General features: G+C 35.6%; 1 protein-coding gene and 1 pseudogene across 1 annotated transcript; both read right to left on the reverse strand.

Annotated features, from left to right (window-relative positions):
* Positions 1–1,645: 1,645 nt before the first annotated feature.
* Positions 1,646–11,480, reverse strand: LOC107723957 (retinal homeobox protein Rx2-like). Its single transcript, XM_016532689.1, has 4 exons — positions 11,126–11,480; positions 8,667–9,059; positions 3,558–3,811; positions 1,646–3,198 (listed from the first exon to the last, which is right to left on the reverse strand). Exons 2-4 carry the CDS (start codon positions 8,956–8,958, stop codon positions 2,755–2,757), a joined length of 990 nt encoding a protein of 329 aa, XP_016388175.1. The 5' UTR covers positions 8,959–9,059; positions 11,126–11,480; the 3' UTR covers positions 1,646–2,754.
* An 11,724-nt stretch (positions 11,481–23,204) lies between these two features.
* On the reverse strand, positions 23,205–23,805 carry LOC107724057 (complexin-4 pseudogene; annotated as a pseudogene).
* Between the last annotated feature and the right edge of the window lie 570 nt (positions 23,806–24,375).

The raw sequence follows: 24,375 nt of genomic DNA on the forward strand, positions 1-24,375 counted from the left end.
ATAATCTTAAACAATGAAGAGTCCCGGCGGGGAGCCACTCATTCCGCGTCCTCACACACACACACACACACACACACACACACACACACCTGCTACGAAAGCAACACAATCCACTAATGACCTCACAAAGTTTCACAAAGACTGAGAAATCACTACTTAGACAGCATGTCAAACTGTACGAGTATTTTTGCCCTTCAGTCACACTTATAAATGTGTGAATATCATTCAATATTTCAGTCATTTTTGCTCATAATCAACTTGGGTTTTGGTGCTTTTAGTCATAATTTTCGATAGATGTATTGTTTTATCACTTGTTTTTGTCAAACATAAATGTCAATTGCTTTGATATTTTCTAATCTAATGCAATGACATTCATTTTTAGTGTGACCTCTGTCTTCCGCTAAGCAGTTGTGGATGTCATACATTCCCTGTCATTCTTTTTACTTTCTGTTCTTACCTTCTTTTCTGGATGTAATCTCTTAACACTGCTTAAAGTGGACAGTGCCAATAACAACAAAGGCTCTGACTACAGTGCCAAATTACAATTCAGTATGTTTGTTGGCCGTGGATGTGTGATTTGGGGTAAGTTATAACATTTTGAATTAAATAATGGAGAAATTTTCAATTTCATAATACTAATACTTTGTCTTTAATTAAGACATCAAATTACGCAAAGTGAAAATCAGCTTCCATTTTTGGGATGAGTCTGAAAATTGTGAAGTGCCCAGGTCCTATTTCAACCCAAAATCAAAAGAAAATGACAAAAATTTCAACAACAAAAAAAAAAATTATGTTTTAAAAAAAAAAAATATTTAGATAAAACTTTACAATAAGGTTTCATTTGTTAATATTATTTAACTATATTAGTTAACATTAACAATATTTATATAGCATTTATTAATCTTAGTTAATATTAAGTTAAAAACCTACTAATGCATTATTACAATTTTAAGTTGTATCTGTTAACATTAGTTAATGTACTGTGAACCAACATGAGCATGAACATTTTTATTAACTAACATTAACAAAGGTTATGAAATGCTGTAAAAAAAAATATATTGTTCATTGTTAGTTCATGTTAGTTAATGCATTAACTAATGTTAACAAATGAGACCTTATTGTAAAGTGTTACCTATATTTAATATAAATAATTATTTAATATTAATAATACTCTTAATATTTAATAGCATGTAATATTAATCAAAATTGTAGTACTTATATTGAATGTAATTTAAGCTTATTTAGTATGATTGGAAGCCTGTTTTTTTAAGGTACTGTGAAAAATATATGTATTATTTAAATATATTTTATTTAATATTAATAATACTCTTAATATTTAATAGCATTTAATATTAATTAAAATTGTAGTAGTTATATTGAATTAAATTTAAGCTTATTTAATATGATTAGAAGGCAGTTTTTTAAGGTAATGTGTAAAAAATATATTTTTATTTAATATTAATAATACTATTATATAATATTATGTACACTTGTAGTATTTTATATATACATTAATATACATCAGAAAAAAATCTCAGATGGACTTTTTGCATCTGAAGTCTTCTATGGGATGTTACAGCATTACATTAATGAGAATTTAGGGTCAAAAACACATAATAATTTTAATTTTCTAATTTTTCTTCGTGCAAAATATAATTTCTTATACTGTTCTCTTGTTTTTGGGGTGAAATATAACTGACTTTCTTCATAAAATTCACCTTTTTGAGAGGTTTGTCCATCATTGCTTGAAACAGACCCCACAGACACTGAAACGTTAAACCTCAGACTCGTTTTAAATGATGATATGAACACATCGAACGGCAGGAACAGGATTGTGGCACGGCTGAAATATGTGCTAGTGATTTAGAAACAACTTCACTGTATGGCTTGATAATGCAGCTCCTCATGTAAAATAACAATTCAATAAAAGACATTCTGTTTCTAGATTTCAGTTTATTTAACCATAGAGGGTCATTCCTTTTAAACCAAAGTCAAGTGATTTCTTCTAATCGCTCCTCATGTCTAGATGGTAGAACATGAAATTAACCTCTGAACAGGCATTGAGGTATCAGTTGTCCTGAGCTGCGCTGTCCTGTTAAATTGCCAACGGGCCAAACTTGCTATTGCGAGTCTTCAACCTGGAGGAGCAGAGAAGCTTGGCACCGACTGAAATCCAGAATCCTAGGGAGCTCAACATTTGCGGGTAAGAAGTGAGAAGCGCCTTGCTGTAGATGCCATGATCACAAACTGTCAATGCTTTGTTGCCATGGTTGCCAGGTCTGTGCAAAAAAAACAGCCCAATTGCTATTCAAAACTAGCCCAAAACTAGCCGATTCGTGTTTTTTTTCCATGATTTTCCCCTCTGTCAGGGGTCAAAATCGCCTTTTGGGGGTGAGAGATAGCTTTAATCCGCAGCAAGAAGAAGTAGCCCAAATCCATGGTAAAACTGCAAACTTGGCAACCCTGTTTGTTGCCAAAACGAAACCAATTCCTCAAGCAGGTTTGACCATCGGTGTAAATCCAAGCATGTTGTGTTGTGAAGATATCCTCAAAGGTCCTTCAAATCAAACTGTGTTTCGTTTTATTGGCCAGAGGCTTTAAAATGCGTACAAGCTTTCAGTGCTTCATGTTTCCAGGTCTCGCCTGTGGCATTCAGGTGAACCCTAATCCTAATGATCCGGTGCTGGTCCTTTCTAAAAATGCGTCCATGTGTCTATGAGATCCCAATAAAATATACCGCTCCCCATTTTCCTGTCACATGGGTTGCCAGGTTTTGTCCATGGACTGAATGTGTTCCTTGGCCTTCATCCTCAAAGCTGCGATACTAGAGCTGCGGTCCACGTCTTCCAAAGGGTATTTTTCATTAAATGCAGGGGGACACTGGTAAGGAGGTGGTGGCATGGGTTGCATTCCCTGCACCATGCCTGGAGAAGAGTTCAGAAAGCCGGGATGACCCGTATAGGTGGGCTGGAGGCTTTGGCCTGGTCCCATGAAGCCCGGGATGCTGTGCATAGGAGTGGCACTGGAGAGCGGCGAGGGCAACCAGGGGTCCAGAGGCAGAGAATTAGTCATTGGCCCCATGTTGGGCGCCATGGCCGGTCGGCTGAAGGACAGCATGGGTGAGTCGTGGAGCTTCATGCTGCCCATGTCCATTTTTTCTTGCCGCCGCCATTTTGCACGCCGATTCTGGAACCACACCTGCATGACGGGAAAAAGTTGAGAACCATTTAGACTCAACCTCATAATGTCAAGTGGCACAGAAACTCATTCGACTCGCCTGTTCACAGAAGTCAATGAGGTGAGTGTGCTGGAGAGTTATGAATGAGTGAACTTAACAGTTTAACAGATGGAGCTTTATCAGTTTAACAAAGCTCTGTCTCTTGTATCGAACCAGATTCTCTTCAATCAATACTCCCTTGTTAAACAGCATCACCTTGTAATGCCCTATAAGTCCATTAAATAACCCCAATGTCAAGGTTGTAATAAATAAAATGACATTGATCACTACGTCTATCTAATACCATCAAGTCTCCCGGCTTGTATCATGCAAAGCTTACCTGAACGCGAACTTCTGGGAGGTTGACTTTCATAGCCAGCTCTTCTCGACTGTATACATCTGGGTAGTGGGACTTCTCAAAGGCGCGTTCCAGCTTGTGTAATTGATAGGTGGTGAAGGTGGTTCTGTTGCGTCTGTGTTTCTTTTTAGGTTGATCCTCATCAGGAGGGTCCGGGGAGCGGCTGTCGCTCTCCACATTGCTCTGTGGATCTCCCAAATCTGCGTCGCACTTCTCCGTGGAGAAAAGTCCAGTATCTACAGCACAGGATAAACGGTGTGCTCTTTATTTGCCAGGCACTCTTGTAAAGTTCATTAAAGAATTAATGGGTTGCTAATGGGGTTTAACCTGTTTTATGTAGTTGATAGGGTGTTCTGGGTGGTTGCTAGGGCGTTGCTAAGAAATTGTGTTTTGATTTTTTTTTTTGGGGGGGGTGGTTGCTATGTGGGCGATATATGACCAAAATCTTATTTCACATTATGAGAAATTTTATTTCATGATATTGATATATCTCGATATAGCTATTCTTATTTTATTTTATTTTGTTTTTTTTAATTATTAAAAATAAGAGCAAAGAAGCAAATTATAAACACAATAGAACAAAAATACAAATTAAATAACTTCAGTAGGTTTATTTAACATACTGTATAAGAAATACAACAGAAATTGAATAAGGAAGTGCAACTAAAATACTGCATAGTCTTCACTCACTGTATGAATCACATGTGAATTAAAAATAACTTACGTTCCTCTTCAGGAACTCGAGCTGTGTCGAAAACGCTAGGGGAACGCCTTCTGCGACCCACGCTCTGAATCACATGTGAAATCAGTCCAATAGCTGAACGGGACGTCACGGCGGATGACGTCATGACCAGGAAGCTATAAAAGCACGTGCGGCGGAGCCAGCGTCAGCTTTCTGTCATTCAGCGAAGCGCTCTATGTGTGTCAGTCATATTTATTGTTGTCTGTCTATTGTGAGAAAAAGTCTAATAAGCAGCTATGTCTAAGGCTCACGCTAAGACAAAGCATGCAAAGGGCGAGTGCAAGCCACGTTATAGGTTGTGTGTTCCTCCCTGCCCACGTTATATCACGAGTGGGGATACACACAGCCTGTGCGTGGTTTGCTTGGGAGCGAAGCACGCAGAGTCGGCTCTTGAGGGGGCCGGCTGCCCGCATTGCGAGCGCCTCCCAATGTGTACGCTTCGCTCCCGCAGGGCTGTCTTTGAGGAGGGAGCCTTCGCCAGCGTTCCTCGCGGTGCTGGCCCCGCTTCCGTCGAGTCGGAGCGGCGGCTGCATTCGTGGGGTTCGCAGTTGGATACCCGTGTTCCCCCGCGTCGGGACTGAAGGCAGAAGCAGCGCTCTGGGTTGGGGGCCTCGAAGCCTAAGCCGGAGAAGGCGTTCCCCTAGCGTTTTCGACACAGCGTCTCGTTCCCTCGAGGAACTAGGGTTACATACGTAACCTGAGACGTTTTTCAGCTACAGTAGGTTTATTTAACATACTGTATAAGAAATACAACAGAAATTGAATAAGGAAGTGTAACTAAAATACTGCATAGTCTTCACTCACTGTATGAATCACATATGAATTGATTCTTATTAAAGATCCAAAAGTGATTCAATCAAGAGCAGTGAGTGATTTTCTCTTTGTCTTTTGTTTTTTTGTTAATATTAATGACAGACAGAAGCAGGTAAATAAGACTGCTGTCACTTTAAGACCGACTGCACGGATCCAATATACTGAAACATATCTGGTTTTCACCCAATTTACATTTATTTAACACATAACCGACTGTGTTTACATGAATACTCCACACGACGTGCGTGTATTTGACCATTCAATGTGAAAGGGATCTGAATTCACGATTGCACGGTTTTCTGTGCGCACGATTCGGGTCTCAGTCAATATTTAATATTTAATATTTAATATTTAACATCTAGCACGTCCCACTCTTTATTTTCTCATCCATGCATGTCTCTTTATCACTCTTAGCTGCATATAACTTTTAAATAGTAACGTACTGTGCTACGCGGATATATTTACGATAGACACTTTATATTGTGGTAATGATATATACCGTCATACCAACCGGCCCTAGTTGCTATGAAATTTCTAGGATTTTACTAGAATGCTCTGGGTGGTTGCTAGGGCATTGCTAAGAAGTTGCTAGGGTTTTCTGGAATGGTTGGTTGGTAGTTGCTAGAATATTCTAGGTGGTTGTTAAAGTCCTAATGAAATCAAAATTGACTCTATTTACTTTGTTAGCGCACATAGTCTTGAAATGAACAATTAATCTGTGCAAGTTAATCCACTAAAACTTCCGGTTCACACAGACTTTAAGACATTGTTAAGGACACATTTTTTGCAGTGAGAGGCACCTTTTTAAATTGTTTTCTATTGGCAGTGAGTGTTTTGCACACTATTTATGAGCCCCGGGCGCCTCGTGTTTTTGTAGGAGCGTTCTGAGCACCTGAAGTTGAAAAAAAAAAATCAACTCTGACCTGAAAAATGTTTTCTGTCTGATCGGGGCCTTAGGCATTGCTAAGAAGTTTCTTTGATTTTTCTGGTTTCTAGGTTATTGCTGGGATACAGTTACTAGGGTGCCCTGGGTGGTTGCTAGGGCATTGCTGAGAAGTTGCTAGGGTGTTTTGAGAGTTTGTTAGGGCATTGCTAAGACGTTTCCGGGGTTTTCTGGGTGGTTACTATAGCATTGCTAAGTGTTTTGGGTGGTTGCTAGGGCATTGCTAGTTTCTAGAATGTTCTGAGTGGTTGCCATGGTGTTGCTAGGGTGTTCTTTTTGGTTGTTAGGGCATTGCTAGGTGGTCATTAGAGCATGCTGGGTGGTTTCTAGGGCATTGTTCTATGTGGTCGCTAGTAGGGTTTGATATGACTCGAGTACCTCATTCAATGTAAAAGTCTGTGTGAAGTCTGTGTAAGTCTGTTTTATCTTTTATTAACCATTCCAAAATGGTGCATCTGATCACTTATAAAGTAACAGTACATTTCTCCTCAACAAGACACATGATTTGAGGAATCATTCACGTCCCAAGAACAAATGGTACGGGATAAGGTACATTTTAAAGTTTAAATGTGGAGCCTTAAAGGTACAGTTTACCCAAAAATGAAAATTCTTTCATCATTTATTTATCTGTTCTGTTGAACACAAAAGAAGATATTTTGATAAATGTTGAGAAAAACAACAATGGTTGGTAGCCATTGACTTCCATAGTATGGCAAAAAACACTGTGGAAGTCAATGGCTACCGTCAATTGTTTGGTTACCAACATTCTTCAAAATATATTTTATTCTGCTCAACAGAAGAAAGAAACTCATACAGGTTTGGAACAACTTGAGGTTAGTAAATGATGACAGAATTTTTATTTTTGGATGAACGATCCCTTTAAAAGCACCATTAATAAGACTACTTATATGATCTTGTGCCTTTACCAAATGGTACAGTGATGGAGTCAGATGTTAACCTTTCAATTTTATGAATTCCTAGAAAATAAGAGATTTGGGAGTTCCATCACTTCTGCCATGGTAAGTAAGTCCTCCCAGTAATCCAAGCACGCAGATGTCACCGGTTAAACCTGTAGACCTCATGTGGCCAAGTCAAGACTGCTAATCCAGCCGTTAAGAGGTTCACTCAGTACCGCAGAGGTTCAACCAAGAGTGGCCGACCAGCCTGACAACAGCAGAGATTTTCATTTCGCAGAAACCGCTAAGAGCAAACCGCGCCACATGTTGAGGTGGGGCAGATCCTGGTTGAATCTAATTAAGTTAGGCAGGATTAGAATCAGTTTACTACTTTAATGTTAGCAAGTGTTAAACGTCGTGCTGTACACAACTTTCAAACACAAACTAGATACACCTGCATTGACACTAATGTCTACAGGTTTAATTGAGTCGCTTTGTAAGCATATATATATATATATATATATATAAAACATATATATACAAAACACAAAACACCTTCTTGACGAGGCATTGAACCAACAACTGTATGGGTGCACAAGGTTTAACAAAATTCACAAAATGCCACTATATTCTATAGATAACACTAATAAATTGTCATTGTGATCACTATTTATAGTGATTATTATTAGTAAAGTAAAAATAAATGAATAAATATATAAATAATATATATATATATATATATATATATCATTTTTCCATATATATATCATTTTTCCACCAATAAATAAGTCAGGATAGAAGGATGTGGAATAATAATTGGATATATTTTTATTTAATCAGGTGACCAGATGTACCTTCTATTTAGACTACACTGCAAAAAATTAATGAATAAAATAAATAAATAAAATAAAAAGTAATAAATAAATAAATACATTTCTTACTTAGTATTTTTTACTTGTTTTCCATTATAAATATCTAAAAATTCTTAAATCAAGATACATTTACTTGAGAAGGAATATTACCATTATCTATCTATCTATCTATCTATCTATATTAATTTAAGAATGTTTGTATATTTGCAATGGAAAACAAGTCAAAAATACTGAATAAGAAAATAATTTTTTCAGTGTATTTACAGTGATTGCTATTTATCTATGCAAATTTATTTAGGTAAAATATTGTTATTTTTTTTATAACCCATTTTCTAATAAACATGCATTTGACATTAATTCAAGTGGCCAGAAAATAGTCTCTTATACCTTCAAAAACACTGACTAGTGGTGTTTTCCAAGTCATGCATCGCTATTTTACTATAGCTTGTTCTACATTTTGGTGTATACTTCATCTCTTACAGTATGAGTGATTCTTCAAATCAAGTTAAATCAAAGTCAAAGTCAAGTTAAATTAAGTCATCAGACTTAAACAGGTGGAAAAACCCACAGTCTTACATTGAAGGTGATTCAGGAGCCAAATCTAGAAACCAGAAGATCATGCAAGACAGTAGGAACCTCTATAATGCTGTGGCATTGGGTTTTGCACAGGAAAATACATCATTCATTAATGTATACAATGCATTTTGCATTGTAAAGCACTTTTTGCATTGAACCACTCTGTACTCAGTACTGTGTTTTTATGTGTGATGTTCTTTTCACTTTCCAGAAAGTGAGATGAGATTTAGTAAACCGGTCGATTCTCACCATGATACGCTGACTGCTGTGAATTATCCGGAAGACTTTGCAGGTGACCGTAGGGGTCAGAGATCACTTGTTTCTCCTCTTCTCCCAGGTCTGCTCCATCCACTTTGTGTGTGCCGACAAGCCCGACCGGGTTGAGCAGAGGATCCTGGTCCTTACTGAAGCCCAGAATCACGTCGATGCTGTGGACGCGGCCTCCCATCCCCGACGCGCCACCTTTCCCCAGGTCGTGGTAGTTGTCCGTTGAGAGGCAGCCGTCATCCACCATGTTCATCATATCCGGTGACAAATGCATCCAATCTGCCCTTACGGTAAGTCTCCTCGGGGAAATGTGTGCAAGTTATGTCCAAAAGAGAATCTGGTTCCAGTTTGTGGCAGAGATTCCCGTTCAAAGATCTGTACAAGAAGAGCAGGGGTTAATTAGACTTTAAAGTAAGACGTCCAAAAAAGGGGTTAATATTTTTAACTTTTAGTTATGGTCAGTGCAACAGTATTTGACAAAATCAGAATTAGCACATTTTTATTTACAGCCGAAAGTTTGGTTTTCTAGGTATGTGATATTGGTCCTACTTTATTTCAGCTGTTAAATTGTTGAATAAAGAATGGCTCTGTGTTTCATAATCTAAAAAGTATGATATATATATGCAATATTTATAAGCAGTGCTGACAGAATCTATTAATTGTTTGTATGTTTGTTATGGTTTATTTGGTTTCAATGTTTTGGAAATGCAATAAAAAAGAATCATCATATCATATAATATCATATATCATAAACCCATATAACATAAAAAATTTGATCTCTTTGATATCTCATCAAATGTTTTGAGCTGCTCTCCGCATTCATTTTATTGCTATATATTTTTACTGGAGGACAACTATTTGTGTTTCCATGAAGTCTCCATTAAGAGCAGTGCTGACAGTATCTGTTGCTTTTTATGTATTTTTTGATATTGGAAATGTTCAAATTAATAAAAAAATTATCATTTAAATTAAAATTTAAAAAATATCTTATTTTAATAATGATGTAAAAATATTAAACCCGTAGGAAAGAAAAATCACAAATGTTTTTTGTATTTTCTACAAATTATAAAAATAATGCATACAGTTAATATTATGCTCAAACCAGTTATATATCCCTACAACATTTAGTATGATGATAGTTTTCTCCAAAAAACATTTGTCAAGTTAAACTAAAGTTAAACTCAAGTTAAAGCAGCTGCTCTGACCCTTCGTGGTTTACATGCTTCAACAGTTTCACTAAAAGACAACTGACACAGAGTGCAGATGCTTTATTCTTCTGCATTGATTGAAACTGAATGATAGATAGAGTACATGGAATATAACAGAAACTCGTTATGCATGAGATCAGTTGTCTTTGCTTGTTCTTAACTGTCATTTTCATCCCTTTCGACTGTCTAAAGCATCTTAACACAGCAACTTTACTGACAGTCAGTCCTTATTTCAGGCCTGTGTTGGCACAGCAATCTGGCTCATTTTTCCTTAGAGTTTTACAAATTGAATTTATGATTCGACTCAGTTAGTTGAAAATCACACTTTAAACTATAGGTTGTTTAATTTTAATTTTGTTTCAGTGTAAATGTTCAGTCACCAGTTAAAAGTTAAGTAACTCTGTGCCATCAACCGAAAGCATGTATCATGTTAAAATCTATATGGTTTATAAATACAAATACAGATTAAAGTCTTATTTGTTTAGTTTCTGTGAAGTAGTGATGTTACTTTTATTTTCTCATTAAATATTATTTTAATTCTGTATTTAAATTAGGCTCAAATAGAAGACTAAACCTTTTCAATTTTTCCATCATTTGTATTTTATCATTTAAAAATAATAATATAACATATAATATTCATATATCTATATATCAAGTTTTCAAAGTCTTGCATGGTGAATTTAGCTTATTTATCATATTTCATAGATGTTTCTCCTGAGCAAAAACAATCTCAGATCACTAGATCTGTTCACTAGATTGACAAATGAGACCTCAACAATGTCTCAAGATGCTCAGATTTGAAATCTAGCTCTAGTTTACAAATTAAAAGTCATTTACTCAAATAGAAGACAAAACTTTGCACACTTTTTTTCTTCAGAATCGTACAGACATGCATTGGCACATTCATAAAGTTTTAGAATTTTGTAGAATTTTAGAAAAAAATTTTTTTTTTAAGTTTGTGGGCAGTTATGCTATTTAATATGTAATATTTTACTTTACTTGGGTTTCATGCTTGTTGTGTGTGCATATAGACTTTCAACCAATAGATAATTAACTCAATCAACCCAAAGTACTGTGTGTTGCATTTTAAAATGTATATGCTTTAAATACACAAATAGAAGTAAATAATAAGTCTTATTTGTCTAGTTTCACCTATTTTAAAGGTACTTTAAATGCAAATTAATTCTAAGTGAATCTGGAATCTTTAAATCAGAAAAACTAAACTTCACGCACCTTTTTCTTCAACTTTCCGGCTCATCAGAATCACACAGGGTTGTCGTCACTTCCAAGCATCGCCGCAAATGACACACCGCAACTTTTTACCCACAGTGCACCTGCTTCAGACTGTAAAACGAGCGTTAACTAAGATTTTGTGGAGCCCAAAAGTGAGCAGAAATTCCGAAGCACTCAGATGCGTCCCATTCCTGCAGCATATGGAGGTCTTGATCTTTAGGATGAAGCCATGAAAACTGGCCTGCCGCGCTGAGAGCCGGCGGCGAGAGGAAAAGACTTAAGAGGTTTAATAATTGGAATCCTTCCCCTTTAAGGATGATTGACAGTTGTTCTCTGCCGGGGTAACTGCACTAAACGCTGGCCGTGGTTTGGCCACAGAGGGAGGCCTGCGCTAATGAAGCACCGACAGAATGTCCTTTCAACACTCTTTTGTCTAAATGATAATGGTGACCTACTGAAAGTGTCCTTAAATCCGCAACTTCACAAAGACAACACACCGTGTGTTAAGATGTGTTTTTCCTGTGCAGCCAAATGCCTTCAGTGCTTCACAAAGAAGATGATCAGCATAAACAGGCGTACAGAGAGATAAAATGTTGTATTGCTGTTAACAGTGAAAGGCATTGTCGTTTTAAAGGAGTTTTATTATAAATCAATAAGCCCCAAGAAGCCGTGGTTTACAGTGTATTTATAACAGTTAAGGGGCGTTGTTAGCTTAGCTGTTATAAATTCACTGTAAACCACAGCTTCACGAGGCTTATTGCATATTATTGTTATTCCATATATGTAGTAAGGTTTCACAAAATAAAACAGAGCAAATAAAGTGTAATGATATTAATAAACACATTATTGTTCCACCAAACAACGTAGATCCTCAGAATCAGTTGTGGTTGCACTGTAAACCACAGCTTCACGAGGCTTATTGCATATTATTGTTATTCCATATATGTAGTAAGGTTTCACAAAATAAAACAGAGCAAATAAAGTGTAATGATATTAATAAACACATTATTGTTCCACCAAACAACGTAGATCCTCAGAATCAGTTGTGGTTGCAACAAAGTGGTTGCCGAGCAGCACACAAATGTAAACAAAGGTGTATGTTTATGTTTTTTTTTTTAGGATTACTGATGAACTAATGTACTTTGATTTGTATTAGTTATCTGATCATTTGTTTGCCATGTGCATAACTTAATGACCCGCTACATGTCTCGGCATATATCAACTGATTCAATGTGGCAACCAAACTTTTTAAAATATTACATTTAAAAAAAAAATTTTTTATGTAATTTATTCATGTTTCATATTTTTGTGAAAACTATTATAGTTTTTATTTATATTTTGAATCAGCTTTTATTTGTATATCTTCCCTTTTCATTTGAAAAATTAGTAATTCTGTTGTGTTTTACTCATTTTTAGTGGTATATATATGTGTGTGTGGGGGGGGGGGGGTATATTATGTACACACACACATAGACGTGTATATATATATATATATAATTTTTTATTAAAAAGAAAGACATTTATTTGCTCAGCACATTGAATTATATGAGGCCATGTACAAACTGGACATTACTTACACTCCATTCAGCATTTCCAATTTCTATTGACTTTCTATTAATTTACAAAGCTTTAAATATGAAAAGATTCATCACTGATGAATTCACTGTTGGTGTTTATTAACTGACTGTATAATAGATTGGCTTTACCTGCTCATAATTACTCTAAATTGACCCCATGCAGCTCATTAGACTCAGAACCGACCTCATCAAACGATGCCACACTTGAGCTCAAACTGGCAACAAACTGCTCAGACTCTTTATTAATTGTTTTAAACATGTCTTCCTCGTGTTATCGGCGACTCGCGTCGGTTCAGTCCTGGAAAGTCTCGGCCTGTGATGGTTTCTTTAAAGCCAGTTGTCCAGGTTAATACTCCTGAGACTGACTGACACGGAGATCAACCCTCGTATTAATGAGACTACAGAATCTTCTAGATTTTTCCAGCCTTAATGAAATCTAAAGCTACGTTTAAGAAGCCTTGGATGACCAATTAGGATCTCTAGAATGAAGGAAGGGATAAGATTTTCCCTTGATTTATTAACACCTTCCCTTCGTTAATTAATCATTTGTAATATTTTCAGCAGGTCGGGACTCTTCAAAGACACCACTGACTGTATTTATTTTGACTCATTGTGATGTTTATATGATTATGTGTGATTTATGTATATGATTTTATTACAGATATAGCTGGCAGCATCAGAGACATGAACAAAATAAAACCACACTGATGTACTTTAAGGTAAGAGTCACTGTATAAAGTAGGTAGACCAAAACATTATGCATACTTTTTTTTAATACAGCGAATCATCTTTATTTTATTAATTGGGGGGGATATATACAGTATATATATATTTTTTACATTTTAATTTTAGTTTTATTTATAGTAATTTTGTTGTGTCTTTTTGTTGTCATTGTATAGTTTTTATTAATTTTTAAGTTTTAGTTATTTTAGTACATCAAGTTAAACTAAACTAAACTGAGATTTATGAAATAAAAAGTATTATATATATATATATATATATATATATAGTTATATATACAGTATATATATTATATATATTATATATATTCAGTTAATGTTTATTTTATTTCATATAGCAAAGATTTTTTTAAAGGTTTTAGTTTTAGGTAATATAATAACCCTGCAGTGAATAGTTTGATATTTTTTGTCACCTTTTACATTTTTCTGTGTCATGATTTGCTTTGACTTTTTACTGTTTAAATTATGCTGAAATTATTAGAATGTTTAAATGGCAGGTTCTATTGTGACAACTTGCCCCACCATTGTGCACTTTTGTTTTTTTTGTAAACAAGATTTTAAGGTGTGTATCTGTACAGAAATTGACGTCTAAAATGAAACCCACGTGAGTTTTTTAAGTGCATTGCAAATACATGTAGTTTGTGATTGCACAGGTTTTGTTGCATGTGTTCAGGATGGTCAGGGCTAACGCACATTGACAGCAGCCATGTTTACTGCCCTCTTAATGGACCCGGAGCCTGCTGTCAGTTTGACCTCAGCTTAAAACACAGCAGGCAAAAGACAAGAGCGATTTATTTCCATTCCAGTGCTCGAGTCTAAACACAAAACAGTCTGACTTCAGGTGATTGCGTCCGTGAGTGTCACTACAAATGGACAGATGTGATTCGAGGGCCAAATAATTTTCTAGACGAGCCAATTACAGACTTTACACTGATAAACTCTGGGATGTCCTAACAAACCCCAAGGAGTCTCTTGGAGTGGGATTTTTCTGATGGTTGGATAAAAGAGGCTTTTAGGCCATCTGGGCATCAGTGAAAGGCTTTTAATGCCAAACCAGAGCAAGAAGTCAGAGCAGTTTTTCTAATAACTAATTGAGTTAATCATTATTGTTTTGTGTTGTGTATATTTCTGAGCATTTCGGGTTGCTCTGATGTTATAGAGTAATATATGTTACTCTTTAGGTGAATCTGAGAAAATTACGCTAAAAAAGGGGTGTAGAAACCATTTTCACTCAGAAATTGCTAGTAAATTACACAATTAATTAAAGATATGGCAAGTTAGTAACACATTGAATTAAACGTGACAGTTTTAAGTTGAAAGACTGAAGTAGTATTTTCTTGTAAAAAATTACTTCACAAATTTTTTTTAATATTTAAAAATTCAAAAATTATTTTTACAGTGTAGGCGCAAAAAGAAAAGCCTATTTGTCAAAACATAAATGGGATACGTAATTGGATTTTTTAACTGTTCATCTAATCATTGCAATATTAATATTGTAATACAGAAATAATAAATTGAATTGCATTTATTATTTCTTTTGCATTACACTAAAAAAATTATGTAGAAACAATTTTCACTCAGAAATTGCTAGTAAATGGCACAATTAATTACAAAGAAATGGCAAGTAAAATGTTGAATTTAAATGTGAAATTTATGAAGTAGAAAGGCTGGAATTGTATTTTCTTGTATAACATACATCAATAATCTTTGTTTTTGTTAATCACTTCTTTTGTTTTCTTACAAAACTGTTTTTCCTTCAGGAAATGCAAATCTAGTCAACAAAGGCAATTCTACATTTGTTTTTGTTGTTTTTTGTTTTTACATTTAGTTTAGGTTTTGCATGTTGATTTACTGTAATTGCACTACATTTGTAACTACATGTATCTCTACAGTATATCTAGGCTTCTCACAAATCAATGAACTGACCTGTGTTAATGAAAAACTGCCGTGCATATGGGCGTCTGGACGTGACGCACAAGACTGGCCTGTTAAATTTACCCTGTAGATAATCCAATCACACCCACAAACCCTACATTAAATGCTCGTTTCTTCTGAACCCATGACCGGTTGAAAGCATAATTGTAAGCTTACTGTTTGAGCTGCAAGATATCTGCACGAACTAGACACAAAATAAACATATGTTTATTTCATTATATGTAAAAAAAATGAAAATACTCTACATGATAAAACATGTATTTTATTTTAATCACTGTAGTATGAAAGATCATAAAAAGGGTTGCAAACCACCGCGCCCTGTATTTTACAGTAAGTGACCAGAATTGTGTTTGTATAAAATCCATCAAAGACAATAATTCTGTTCTTTATTAAATACAGAGATGCTATACAATGAGGATCAAGGAAGATTGCTGGAGGCTAAGCAAAGTTGTGCATTTTGTATTGCATTTTTGTAAATGGTGGAATTGAAACACAATCCGTTTATTTTCAGTCAGGATTCTGCGCATTTTATTGGTGCACATTTGCACTCAATCTGTTGCTGTTAATTAAATACAAAGCCTATTATTGAAATAGAGTATATAATCTCTAGTATTATAACTTTCTTAGATTGAAGCTCAGTTGATATCTTTGCATGTGACTCTTTAGTATATTAAAATTCATTTTTAATTCATTAATTTTTATGTCACTGAGAAAGAGTAAAAGTAAATGCATCTCATATGCATTTCATCCAATATTGTTTTATATATTTTAATAGTATGTATATAATATATATTTTTATTTTAGAACTTGAAGTATAACCGTATGAATAGTACACTATATGCTCTCTTCTCCAATATTTAATTATTCGTTAACATTAACGTCAAAAATCACTGTGACAAACATGATCGATAGTTGGTTTCGCTAACTGAGTGAAGAGGCTAATAATCATGTTATCACGTTAAAATATTAAGGCTGCCCTTCTTTGTTTGTTTCCTCATTATCCTAATTGAGAGCAAATTAGCTAAGAGGTGCAGTGTAGCTATCAAGCTCCTTAGTTTTAGAAGAAGACAATTTAAGCCTCGCAGATCCTATTAGTGACAAAGCAGATAATGCTTGAAGGAGCTGTGTCAGCTTACCACGCTAGAGAGAGAGAGAGAGAGAGAGAGAGAGAGAGAGATGCAAGCACACACATGTGTGTAACATACAGGCTTCCCCTCGTAAATACTCAGACACGCACTTACACACAGCAGAAGGAGCTGAACCTCGGCCAACTGGGCTGAGTTTTAATCCTCCTTTAGCCAATCATGTTCTAATCTTCTCGCGCTTTCTTACACCCCCTTCCTGCCTCCCTCTCTGCTTCCTGGTTTTCCCCATTTCTCCTCCTCCTACCCTCCTCATGCACACACTGACACATGGATAAGGATGACAAAAGAGGGGCCTCAGCATCACCATTTCCCAGCATAGGGCGTATAAAGCGTGGCACGTCTTCTGCAAAAAACATAATAATGAAAAAAATAAATAATGCAATACTAAATAGATATCAATTTTATGAATGCACATGAGTTTCTCGACACCAAGGACAAGAATGAAAGCAGATAACTAATCCTGTTATGGCTGAAAATCAAATTAAACCAAGAGGAGTAAACTCATGCCTTCAGCCTTCCATGTATGTAAGTAAATGACACACATGCTTTTGATGATTTTTTGTGGGTGTTTCCTGTCAAGCAGCTCTGTTAAAGCCGGACAAATGGATTTTGTGTGTGTAATTTTAGGTTGCTGATGATGTCAAATCCTGGTGAGACACTGACATGCTTTGGTGTTCCAGTAGGATTAATCTACTGCTTAGTCTTTATGCGCTAATTAACTCCACCTACTCCATCCTTCCATACACCCACTGCTCACAGAGAATGTAGCTTTCCAATTCCATCACTTGCTCACCAATGGCAGTGAATGGGTGCCGTCAGAATGAGAGTCCAAACAGCTGATAAAAACATCACAATAATCCACAAGTAATCCACTCCAGTCTATCAGCTAACATTTGGAGAAGACAAAAGCTGCATGATTGCAAGAAACAAATCCATCAAGTCATTTTAATTTTCAAACTGTTGCTTCTGGCTAAAATATAACTCCATAATCCATAATAACACTTCCTCCAGTGAAAAAGTCCATCTCCTTTTGTCTCTCACATCAGAATCCAGCCACAAGACCACGGGAACCAGACGAGTCCTCTGCACCTGTGTTGCAGCCTGGAATTAAACCACGCCATGCTGGTTTCATCTGGCCAGAGGATAGTGTGCACCTTTAACTTACAGAGAAAAGAAGGCCAGGGAAAAATCTGTAGATGGAAAAATCTCCATACAAGTTATTTGTGAATTTTTCTTTTTAATACTTGTTACTTTGCACTTTTTGTTAGAAAATGTTTATTTACTATTTATTCAAGTTTTTTAAGGTATCTAATATTTTGATACTTAATTTCCATGATCTAAATATTCTTAAGAATGAAAAGTTTGTTGTCATTTGAAAGTGTGTTGGCCTTCTTGCATTATTATGCTTTTATATTATGATTATATATTCAGTGACATAAAATGGTCTTAAAATGACAATAATATTGTTTATCGCAATTATTTCTGGGGCAATATATCGCACAACAACAAGATGTTATCGTGACAGGCCTAGCGATACCGCATCCCACAGCTTCACAGCTGAACCTCAAAACTGCCTGTGCTTGTCCACTCTGTAATTCATTTGTGCCTCTTTGAAACCCAATTGTTCTGCATTAATACCTTCTGCCTAAGAGCGGGGCACAACCAATTATCTAGGATAGTTTACTGTTCTTTTTTTAAACTAGAAATTGCAGACACCGATTAAAAACAACAAAGCTACTCAGTTGGAGAGAATTAAGATATGGATAATAAATATTGAGAAGCACTGCAGGGTATGAGAGAGAACTGGCCCCCCGACTGAGCCTGGTTTCTCCCAAGGTTTTTTTCTCCATTTCTGTCACCAATGGAGTTTTGGTTCCTTAGGCTTGCTTAGTTGGGGACGCTTGACTGATTGCACAGACACTATTGGAAGAGAGCTGAACTGGATGATGACATCACTGAATCATCAATGAACTGCCTTTAGCTGAAAAATGACTCTGTTATTGTCGTCTTGCATCATTGACAAACTATTTTTCTGTTTAACTCTGTAAAGCTGCTTTAACACAATCAGTATTGTATAAAGCCCTATACAAATAAAGGTGACTTGACTTGACTAGAGCTGTTTTGGACTGTTTTCACTTGTAAACGGTGCTTGATCTGTGCAGATTTTCTCTCCTGATTCATATGAGAAGACTTGTTTCACTGGAGGAATCGTTATTATGGATTATGGACTCGTATTTTAGCTGGAAGCAACAGTTTAAAACATCTTAATGATGGATTTGTTTCTTACAAATGCAGCTTTTCTCTTCACAAGAAGTTTGATGGACTGGAGTGGTGTGGATTACTTGTGATGTTTTTATCAGCTGTTTAGACTCTCATTCTGACGGCACCCATTCACTGCAGAGCATCCATTGGTGAGCAAGCGATGCAATGCTACATTTCTCCAAATCTGATGAAGAAACAAACTCATCTACATCTTGGATGGCCTGAGGTTGAGGATATTTTCAGCAAATTTTCATTTTTGGGTGAAGTACTTCTCTAAAGGAATATATGGTATGACCATCATACTTGTCCAAAAAAAAACAAAAAACATGATAATACCTTATTCTTTCTGTATTTGTCTTTCTCTGGATGGTTAATGGGCTCTTCACATGAATGCTTTGGAGCAGGGTTTTGGCATGTAGCTGGTATTTGTTACCAAAACAAGTCTTTATCTGTAGAAAGATTTAACTATGCTATCTAAGCATCTCATGTCTATCCAAAGAACTAATGTCTTGATCTATAGGACGTTTTATGAACTAATGCTGCTAAGTAAGCAATCCTGTGTCTGTGGTTATCTGGTTATCTATTCTTAGGCTGTGTTGTGATGCATGTGCAGAAAAGAGATAGAAGAGATAATCTGCTGTCCATTGTGAAGAAGAGACTCTCGTTCATCATGATAACATTTATGGATGGAAGAAAAGTCAAGGGGTTCCTGAAGTAAACCATTGCAATGCTCTTTTAACATTCAACTCTCCTGTAGTCTATTTTCAACTAGTACTGAATTGATCTTAAAGGAATGTTCATCCAAAAATACAAAATCTGCCATTGTTTATTCAGACTCAAACATAAAATTTTACATTTACATTTATTCATTTAATCAACACTTTTTTTTTCTCCATACAACATAAGTTTCTAGTAAATGGGACATTCAAACTTAAAAAAGGATAAAAAGCACCACAACTTGTGCATTATATTCCATTATATAGTGCAAGTGAATTTTCATTTTTATGTAAACTGTTCCTTTAAACTTCCATTTCAGTATTTGAGTTTATAAGGTTTTTACAGTTGCGGTCATACGTTTACATGCAACTTGCAGAATCTACAAAATGTTGATCATTTTAAACAAAATAGGAGGGATCATAAAAAATGCATGCTGTTTTTTTTTAACTATCCAAATTTTTTTAAAATTTATTTAATACTGAAGCTATTTCACTTAACAGATGCATAGTCCAAAAACAAAATAATACCTGAATTTACACACACACAAAAAAAACCCTGGTTCAAACGTTTACAGGCATGATTCTTAATACTGTGTGCATCTTCTCCATATTTGAACCCTTTCCAACAGTGACTGTATGATTTTGAGATGCATTATTTTCACACTAAAGACAGTTGAGGGACTCGTACACAATTAAGGGTACAGACAGCAGAAAAAATGTTCATCCTTTTCCAAAGTTTTTATGCATGTTGTTTGACTCTGATTGTAGGTGGTGGTTTATCACAAAGGCAGTTTAATTAGTTTTGCTTTCATAATAAAGTTTGATTAGTTGATGGTGTTGTCCCAGTTATCTACTTTTTACATTCTTCACTTTGATATTGTCGTCAGGCTCTGATGGTTACTTCATTATAGGGTTAATGTTTGGGGTCAGGCTTGGAATTAGGTAAATGTTAAGTCTTGAAACAATGGTTAACCGTACCTAAACGTAAGGTTTAAGGAATCGTAAGTGACATTTTGGTCTCAATGTTTAGAAAATAGATGTTGAATGTAAAAAAGTGCAGAAAAGTCCAGCTCGTCAAGAGTTAAATCATGCTGTAAAAGTTCAGTCATGCGTGTAAGCAAGTGACCAACAAGTACTGATCAACTGCATACTGTGGTGGCCAGAAAGAGGTATGGTCCCCCACAAAGCAGACTGAACACCTTCAGCACCATGGAGAGCCCCATCAGAGGAAGCAACAAGGGCTGGGCCACTCAGTAAGAGGGTTCAGGACCAGGGATAGCTCCAACACAGGTGTTCACTTTTTCCCCTCTAACAGGGAGCCTCAGCTGCAGGCTGTTAGGAACAATCAACCACCACCACATAAAAGGGAACCGAGAGGCCTCAGTAGTCTCTCAGCCGGGGAGATGAGCAGATGCTGAATGCTGGATCGCCCTAAACCCAAGGACAGGACAAGTTCTTAAGGACGGAAGCTCAGTGGGGTCGTGAGTAGCCTGAACACTTTTAACTAACCCTCCATCTCTTCTGTCTTCCCTTCAGAGAGATTGATCTGCTGCCCCAAGAACCAACCACAGAAGGAAGAAAGGCTTTAGTTACAGTTTTCCCCATCCCCACTCCCTCACCTTATTGAGAAATAAAGAGAATTAAGTTCTGTTCCACCAAATACCTGCCTGGTGCATTATCTATGTGGACAACTTGAGCTAATCTCACCCAAATCTTGTGTTCAAGGGCTTACAACACACACACAAGCAGACTGAGAGAGGGTGAGCGAGAGTGTAGAAAACTTCTGTGAATGTCCGCGTTAATAATTATTTCAAAGCATAATGTTACTTAAAATTTTAAATAAACATTTGGTAGAATAGTGTGGTTCTTGTTTAAATTTCAACCTAAAGTTTAATTTATATTAGATTTATTCTGCTTCAAACACTTTAGATTCTTTAAAAAAAATTCAGTGTTTTGTCCTGACAAATAGTTATGTGGTGGCCAGAAAGAGGTATGGTCCCCCACAAAGCAGACTGAACACCTTCAGCACCATGGAGAGCCCCATCAGAGGAAGCAACAAGGGCTGGGCCACTCAGTAAGAGGGTTCAGGACCAGGGATAGCTCCAACACAGGTGTTCACTTTTTCCCCTCTAACAGGGAGCCTCAGCTGCAGGCTGTTAGGAACAATCAACCACCACCACATAAAAGGGAACCGAGAGGCCTCAGTAGTCTCTCAGCCGGGGAGATGAGCAGATGCTGAATGCTGGATCGCCCTAAACCCAAGGACAGGACAAGTTCTTAAGGACGGAAGCTCAGTGGGGTCGTGAGTAGCCTGAACACTTTTAACTAACCCTCCATCTCTTCTGTCTTCCCTTCAGAGAGATTGATCTGCTGCCCCAAGAACCAACCACAGAAGGAAGAAAGGCTTTAGTTACAGTTTTCCCCATCCCCACTCCCTCACCTTATTGAGAAATAAAGAGAATTAAGTTCTGTTCCACCAAATACCTGCCTGGTGCATTATCTATGTGGACAACTTGAGCTAATCTCACCCAAATCTTGTGTTCAAGGGCTTACAATACATACAATTTGTGTAGGATTTTCTTTAAAACAATTTTAACTTAGAAATTGCTAGTAAATTTGACAAATAATTACAAATAGATGGCAAGTAACGCATTGTATTAAACAACATTTTGAGACTGAAATAGTATATATTTTTTTGTTAAACATACTCCAGTAATCTTCGAAAAATAATTTTTTACAGTGTATTCAAATGCAAAACTTCATTTGATCAGAAACATTATTAAAAATCATTATAATGCTTTGTTATTAATCTTCAGAACTTTAAATACAATCAAACACATGGACTCATTTTTTATGTAAATATGGCAAATACTTTATTTTGAATTCATGCTGACAATAGAATAATACAGTAAAGCATATTAAATTAATCTGGAAATGTAATGCTGACTAAAAACAAAGAAAGAAACAATGAAGCCATATAAAAAAAATATATATGTAAAACAATTCCCAAACCAATTGTGGACTTCAACCCATCAATAAATAGTCGGATGATTTCTTGCAAGAAACAAAATTATAAAAAACATTTTTTGCATTGCATTTTTCCATTATTTTATTGAAAGTTAAGCACATTTGTTATGCAACTTCTCATTAATGTAATGTGGAAAAAAGAATGATATATTATTTAAATGATCACATTTTCACATGACTCTTCATTTTAGTGTTTCATTAGTGCAAACTACTTCAGATGAAGCAACATTATTTTAACATGTCCACTGATGCTTATTGTTTTTCAGAAAAAGAGCAGATATCCACAGCTTTGCATTGCTTTGCATGGTTCATCCAGGTAGGACATGAGTTCAGTCAGATTTTAGAGTTCAGTTTGGACAACATTCATATTTGTTAGTTTATTTTCCTCTGATATAAGTTGTTTGATTAGCAGAGGATGTTAATCCAGAATGTCCTGCTTGGCTGAAGCATGTAGAAAGCCTTGTAACCTCTATAGTATATTGCACTATTACCCTCTTAAAGGGACAGTTCACTCGAAAATGTAAATTCAGTAACCTTTGTGTCATTGCATACCTGTATGTTACAAATGTTGTTCAGAATAAGATGTATAAGTCATACTACAGGTTGAAGGTGAATAAATGAGGACAGAATTTTCATTTGAGTAAAATATTCCTTTATCATTAAAAATATATTTTTAAAAATCCACACTTGTTGGTTTGTTTAACCAAATAATCACATCATGACACATTTTTCTTCTGCTGCCTGTTTGACCTCCGTCATCGTGCTTTGAGCTTTGGCTTTGATCGAATCAAAGTCCACGTCCATGTTCTGGAGTTTTCCCAGAAAAGAATCGTGACGCTTGTACAATTACATTAAAAGACCTTTTATTGGATAAAAAACTCTAAACTATCAATCAGATGACAGAAGGCATGTAGATTGTGTGGCAAGAGGTTTTTCAGCAAAGTTTTCATCAAGTTGATCATTTAGAGGCCTTAGAAATTTGATACAGTAGCTTTAGTTTTAACTTAGTTTGGATTTCATAAACATTTCAATATATTAACAAATGTCACCCCAAAATCAAATTTGTTATGTTATCCGTGAGATTATCCCAGCATGTTATATTATTAATCATATAAATATAATAAATCTCAAATATTTCCAGTTGGTTATCATGATGAACCTGTGATCTATTACCTGTGGTATTCTGTATTTGTCACGCATCAGCACTCGTAAGTTTGCTCGCTCGGCTTTTTTTGTAGCAAACTCCTGGTCCCTGGCGCTTCTGTCAATAAAACATGTAACATGTTAATGCATTGTTTATTTAAAGTTTTTACGACATTAGTTCATGTTAGACAACAGCTAACCGGATCTACTAACAATGTGCACGTTCAGGATTTTCTGAGGTCTTCAGCTTTACAAACGCTTTGCTGCGCGTCACAATTATAGTACATAAATATTACTAAAAAACACTACCAAATTTACCATAGTTATTTTTATTATTTTATTATAACTATTTAATTCATTATTTTTTTTATAATTAATTAATTAATTAGTTAATATTTTTAGAATTACACAAAAATTACTATTGGAAAATAAAGAAAAAAATAATAAAAATGACAAAAGTACATGCATAATTAGCTAAACAATTAATTAATTATAATTGTAAAAAATAAAAATAAAAAATAACTATAGTAGCTTTGTCATTGTTATTTTAGTATTATTTATATAATATATAAATAATTGGTTATAAAAATCATGAATAAAAATATTAAATAAATAACACTGCCACAGACGCATCTGTGTGTAAATCTGTGATTATTTTCTGATGTAACTAGTTGTTGTGGTTGGATCAAACTAAAGGCCGTGGCC

The sequence above is a fragment of the Sinocyclocheilus rhinocerous genome, unplaced genomic scaffold (genome assembly GCF_001515625.1).
Source record: "Sinocyclocheilus rhinocerous isolate Xijiao unplaced genomic scaffold, SAMN03320098_v1.1 scaffold102, whole genome shotgun sequence".
Taxonomy (NCBI): domain Eukaryota; kingdom Metazoa; phylum Chordata; class Actinopteri; order Cypriniformes; family Cyprinidae; genus Sinocyclocheilus; species Sinocyclocheilus rhinocerous.

Excerpts from the sequence above, each read along its gene's own strand:
- LOC107723957 (XM_016532689.1), bottom strand. The coding sequence starts at position 8,958 with ATGCATTTGTCACCGGATATGATGAACATGGTGGATGACGGCTGCCTC. Across the intron at positions 3,812-8,666 it reads ACAGCAGTCAGCGTATCATG|ATACTGGACTTTTCTCCACG; the intron begins GTGAGAATCGAC and ends CCTGTGCTGTAG. Across the intron at positions 3,199-3,557 it reads TCCCAGAAGTTCGCGTTCAG|GTGTGGTTCCAGAATCGGCG; the intron begins GTAAGCTTTGCA and ends CCCGTCATGCAG.